This window comes from Eucalyptus grandis, chromosome 5 (assembly GCF_016545825.1).
Source record: "Eucalyptus grandis isolate ANBG69807.140 chromosome 5, ASM1654582v1, whole genome shotgun sequence".
Taxonomy (NCBI): domain Eukaryota; kingdom Viridiplantae; phylum Streptophyta; class Magnoliopsida; order Myrtales; family Myrtaceae; genus Eucalyptus; species Eucalyptus grandis.
In genome coordinates this window covers 36,047,129-36,053,335 of record NC_052616.1, presented here as the reverse complement: position 1 = coordinate 36,053,335, position 6,207 = coordinate 36,047,129, and the positions used below count along the sequence as shown (strand labels likewise).

Here is a 6,207-nt window from a genome sequence, read left to right as displayed (position 1 = left end):
TTCTCCCTGTGGCCTTTCCTTCGTTGCGTTGAAAACAGACGAAAACCCTCATTTGAGTGTTCTGAAACCCTAATTCTTGCCCCTTCGCTTTTCTTCTTCCGTCTTTCTTCACCTCACTGTCTCCCTCAATCTTCACTCATCTGAGCTCCCTTCAATCTTGACGCCCACAAATCATCTAGGTTCCCATTCCCCTATAGAAAAAACATGGCTGATTAGATTGATGAGGACATGAGACTGGCGGCTCTCTACAAAAGCATGGGTAACCTCTGGAATGCAGTTGATGTCGTGGATATCCCAGGTGCAATATCTCCTGAAAAATTACTTGATTGTCGCAAAACCCTATTTGGCCGATTTTACACAAACCCTGCCTTGAACTTTACTGCTTTTGTAAACACTATGAAAAAAGCTTGGAGGACGGATAAATTTACCTGTGCGATGCTAGAGCCTGGTTTCTTCTCCTTCTCCTTCCAGTTGGAAGCTGAAAAACAAAGGGTGCTTGCATCTGGGCCTTGGTCCTTCTCCAGCCATCTTCTCGTACTTAAGCAATGTGAACCTGACACACCTGAGTTCTGTTATGATTTTAATCATTGTGATTTTTGGGTAAATTTCATCGGCTTACCTTATGGGAGAGTTACTTATGATGTAGTCGAGGAAATTGCTTCCAAACTTGGAGTAGTTGTCGAAGTGAAACTGGAGGAGAAAGGAAATAACAGTTATAAGGTGGGTAAAGCCAGAGTAATGATGCCATTAGCAAACCCTTTGAAGACAGGTGTGTTAGTGAATCTAGATAGCAAGAGGCTCTTGGTTGAATTCAAATATGAACGACTGCCATACTACTGTTATTCTTGTGGCAAAATTGGACATTATGTAACGAAGTGTGCTAAAATACCTTACAAGGAATCAGGGTTGGAATAGAACTTACCAGCTCGATGTGGAAATTGGTTGCAAGCTGAGGTGAGGGAACTAAGCCCATACGAAAAAATCTTTTATGGGAAGCAGGAGCTCCCTCCTGAAGAAGTGGATGTGGTGCCCAAACCCCTATCTCCCGGCACACCCGCAACAGAACAAAACATTCCAACATTACCTCTACTTCCACAGGATTGCAATACCCAGCCAGGGGTAAAGGTAACTGACCAACCCTCCTCATCTCAGGAACTTATCTTGGTTGAAGAGAAAAGCCCCCAGAAGAGGGGCAGCTGCTGCATTGATGAGGAATCAGTCTTGATACTACATGAGGAATAGATGAAGGAAGCTGAAGTGGGGCTAGATGTGACTCCTCCTGCAAAGCTGAAAGGTAAATGTGTGAAGTCGATTAATTCAAAAAAAGGTAAAAGATTCTATTCATATGGAGCACAATCATCTAAACAACACTCAATGGAGAGTACTCAGCTAGTGGAAACACCTATTAGGGTGGCAGATAAGTAAGGTCAATGGGCTCTGGTGGCTAACCTTAATAAGCCACCAAATTACCCATGAAACTTTTAAGCTAGAATTGTTAGGGGCTGGGCAACCCCCTGACAATCCAGGCTTTGCGAGTCACTGTGACTTAAGAAAAGCCCAACCTTGTTTTTATAATGGAAACAAAAAACCAAGAACATAAAGTGCTCAGATTAAAAAGGAGATTAAAGTTTCAGAACTGTTTTATAGTCAATCCAGAAGGTACAGCAGGGGGCTTAGCTCTTTTTTGGGATGATCAACTGCTCTTATCCATCAATTCCTCCTCAGCTACAGCAATCTTCACTCAATGTCACCTGAAATATAGCAATCAGATAATGAATATTATTTTTCTCCATGCTCCAAATGATTTCAGAGAGAGAATACTGCTATGGGAATAGATTCATTCAGTTAGTGTCCACTATCGAGTACCCTGGCTTTGCTTGGGTGATTTTAACGACATCCTATATCACTGGGAGAAAATGGGCAGACACAGAGAAGAAACTTATAGGTTAACAGCTTTCAGAGACTTTGTCAATCAGTATTCCCTGATGGATTTGGAATGCAATGGGTGTTCCTTCACCTAGTCAAATAACTGTAGGGAGAGAATCTGGTAAAAAAGAGACTAGATAGAGCTTTCTATTCGCTTGAGTGGAGAATTACTTACCTAGAAGCTGAATGTGTAGCTCTCCCAGCAATAGGCTCGGATCACACCCCTCTTCTGATATCCCTGGCTAAAACAAAGCATAAACAAGACAACAGTTTAAGTACGAAGCATACTGGGCTGAGGATGCAAAATGTAAAACCATAGTCAGAGATACCTGGCATGAACCTGCTTTACAAGATCTTAATGTAATGGAGAAATTGTAGCAAGTATAGCAGCAATTGACAAAGTGGAGCAAAAACAAATTTGGCCATGCCAAGAAGAGGATTACTTGGCTGAAAGGTGAACTCCATAACCTAATGAACAGTACACACATTAATGGAGAAGCAACTCAAGTGAAAAAGTTAACTCAAGAAGTTGATCAACTATGGTGGCAAGAGGAGATGCATTGGGGCATGAGGTCGAGGATCAGTTGGTTAAAGTGGGGCGATAAAAATACTCGATTTTTTCATGTGACAACAATTCAGAGAAGATGTCGAAACCAGATTTCAATGTTGAAAACTGACAATGATGCATGGGTACAAGAGGAACAACAGCTGAAAGGAATGACAGAGCAATATTTCAAAAATTTATACACATTAGTGGGTTATCGTAACTGGCGACCCATCTTACAACTTATCCCTACCTTAGTGGATGACCAAATGAATAATACCTTGATTGCTCCAATTACAGTGGAGGAAATTACTAGAGCTATGCAGCAGCTAGGAGCATTCAAGGCACCTGGTCCTGATGGGTTTCATGGCATTTTCTACAGAGAGCACTGGCCAACAATCTCTAAGGATATCCATCAAGCAATACAGCTTTTCTTTACCTCTAGCCATCTAGATCTTGCACTTAACAGAACACTCATTACATTAATACCCAAAATCCCACACCCTGAAAAACTTGAGCAATATCGCCCCATCAGCTTTTGTAATTTTCTTTACAAAATAACCTCCAAAGTGCTTACTAACAAGCTAAAACCAATTTTACCTCACATCATCGCAGAGGAACAGAGTGCATTTGTGGGAGACAGGCAAATTCAAGACAATATATTGATAGTTCAGGAGGTGTTACACATATTACAAACTAGCAACAGAAGAAAGAAGTTTCAAGTTGTTTTAAAACTGGACATGCAAAAAGCGTATGATCACATTGAATGGGATTTCCTTAAAGCTTGTCTAACCAAACTGGAATTCTGTGACCTATGGGTTCAATGGATCATGCAGTGTGTCACCACAGTAACATTTAGCATAAATTTTAATGGGGAGCCCTTACCTTTCTTTAAACCCACCCGCGGCTTACGTCAAGGTGACCCACTCTCACCTTATCTCTTAATAATTGTGGCCAATGTGTTGTCTATCCTGATGAAGAAAGCTGTTCAGGAGGGTACACTTACAGGAATCAAATTGAACAGAAGCTATCACACTCTGTCCCATCTGCTTTTTGCTAACAATTCGATCTTCTTCCTGCACTACACAATTGTAGAATGTCAAAATTTGGCTACAATCTTAAATCAATACTGCTTTGCCTCAGGTCATGCCATTAACTTGAATAAATCAGGCATTTATTTTAGTGAAGGCTGCCCTATAGCTCTAAAGAAAAACATGGCAACAACTCTCAGAGTTCCAGAAATCACAAAGACAAGGAAATATTTAGGCATACCTTCAGACTGGGGTCACTCCAGGAAAGACATGTTCGAATGGATCTTAGCTCGGGTCAATTCCAAACTGGACAGTTGGAAGGAAAAATTGTTATCCAAAGCAGGTAAGGAAATTTTCCTTAAAGCAGTAATACAAGCCATCCCTCAATATGCTATGTCTATATTCAAAATACCTATATCGATTTGCAAAGCAATTGAGAGGAAGGTAGCATCTTTTTGGTGGAAAAGCAATGAGAAAAAGGCTGGAATTCATTTGAAGAAGTGAGATTTGCTGAAAACCAGGAAGAGTGAAGGGGGTTTGGGTTTCAAAGATTTACAAATTTTCAATACAGCTATGCTAGCAAAACAGATGTGGCGCATCACTCAAAATCCAAATTCTCTGTTAACTAAAGTATTAAAAGGGCTGTATTACTCACATTGTGACATTTGGAATGCTGGAAGAGATTCCCGTCCCTCTTGGGGCTGGTAGAGCATCATCAAGGCCAGGGACTCCATAGCTCCTCAGGTCATGTACAAGATCGGCAATGGAAAGAGCACATCAATTAGGGAAGATCGATGGCTAAAAAGTGGCCCCATAGGAGGCCCAGCAACAAATCAAGAGCCAGCCAAAGTAGCAGATCTTATAAACCAAGACACAGGTACACATAATGAAACTCTTTTACATTCTATGTTTGATGAAAGATGTGTTAAGGAAATTTTAGCCACAACCATCGGACTACCTGATGAAGAAGATAAATTGGTATGGATGCATACAAAATCAGGCGATTACTCAGTTAAAAGTGGCTATTTTATATTCAGGGAAGTCTCAATCAGATCACAGGAAATACAAGCAACCTCGTCATACCAAGTTAACCCCAACCTCTGGAAATACATTTGGCAGTCCACAACCCCGCCCAAAATCAAACTTTTCCTTTGGAATGCATGCAATAATGCCCTAGCTACAATGGAGAATTTACATCATTGAAAAATTACCTTCCCCTCTATGCCCCCTCTGTAAGCAGGAAGCAGAAACCCTTGAATATATGCTCCTCCTCTGTCCATGGACTACTCAGGTTTAGAACTCGGCTCCCCTGCATATCCAGATCTCTAGATTCGGCCTAACTTGGCGGGAAGACTGGATCTGTAGCATCCAAGAAAATCCAGCCACCAACTGCAAATTTGATCAAATAGCGGTGATGATATGGAGCATCTAGAAAGAGCGTAATCAATATATTTTCAATCATCAAACCCCAAAGCCGCAATACACAATCTCTAGAGCAGAGGTGTTAACAGAGAGCTACCGAGCCATAAACAGTAAATCAAAACTCAAGAAAGAGGCAGAAAATTCATCTGGAAAATGGCATCCACCTCCTCTAGGTACGCTACGAATCAACATAGATGCTTCCTTTGTTCCAAATCCGGCAGAGGACTTAACATCCAACGACGTGAGAGACCCTCCTCGACACAAAGCCGCCATTGCTTGCGTCTGTCGAGATCACCGAGGCCATTTGGTGGATGGTTTCGCAAAGCTAGTTGACGTTGCTTCGGCTTCTTAGGCAGAAGCGATAGCCATGGAGGAAACCCTAGCATTTATCGAGAACCGAAGCTTTCTCTCTCCACAAGTACACTCTAACTGCCTCTCTCTTGTGCACGCGTTAAAGTCTTCCACCAAACTCAGTTGGGAAGTGCAATCGATCGTAAGCCGGGCCAAAGTCAAACTCGCTCGTCTTCCGGGCCTTTCCCTAGCCCATTGCAGCCGAAGCTCAAATTGCCTTGCGGATTGGACAGCTAAGGCGTGTCGAACCAATATTCTCCCCTCTAACTGGATATCCAACCCCCCTTGCTTTATTTGATCTTTTATGCACTGATGTTCTTGGTGTAATATTTGCTGATATGCAATAGTAAATCATGAGCTGCTGTTTTCTGATTAAAAAAAAAAAGTAGGATGCGCCCGACCTCTCCCTGCATTACCGTTTTCTCTTCCATCAGAATAGACCTTTGGATTGCCACCAGGCCTTGACGTTCGGCTGCCTCGACTCCTTTGGTACACCTGGTACTCCCAAATGTCTGAGAACCAAGTCAAGAAAATGTTTGAAAATAACAAAAAACAACCATTGGAAATCATAGAAGAATCATGAAGTGATACCTCCATATCCAATTTCCTTTATTCAGATATTTTCAGCTTCCATGGCCCAGGTGGACCAATCGAAGGTGAGTCGGAAAAGTCATCCTTCACATAACCAGGCTACCATCCAAAAAGGAAAAGACATCACCATCTCAAAAGAAAGGACGGAAGAGAACCGTCCACTCTTTAAGCTCACAATGACTCACCTTCTTATCCGATTTCATTGCAGCATCTACATCCTCAGCATCTTCAGCAGGAAGATCACTAGCATCTGCTTTTGTCTTTAGGTGAGGTTTGCTATGTTGCCAAGCTCACCCCACACTTCGTCCTTGTTAAATTTTCTTGTTCATTGCCACGAAATCA

The 6,207-nt window shown here is 42.0% G+C and overlaps 1 protein-coding gene across 1 annotated transcript; it reads left to right on the top strand.

Annotated features, from left to right (window-relative positions):
* The first annotated feature begins 228 nt into the window (after nt 1-228).
* LOC120293871 lies at nt 229-915 on the top strand. Its single transcript, XM_039313650.1, has one exon. It carries the CDS (start codon nt 229-231, stop codon nt 913-915), a length of 687 nt encoding a protein of 228 aa, XP_039169584.1.
* The last annotated feature ends 5,292 nt before the right edge of the window (nt 916-6,207 follow it).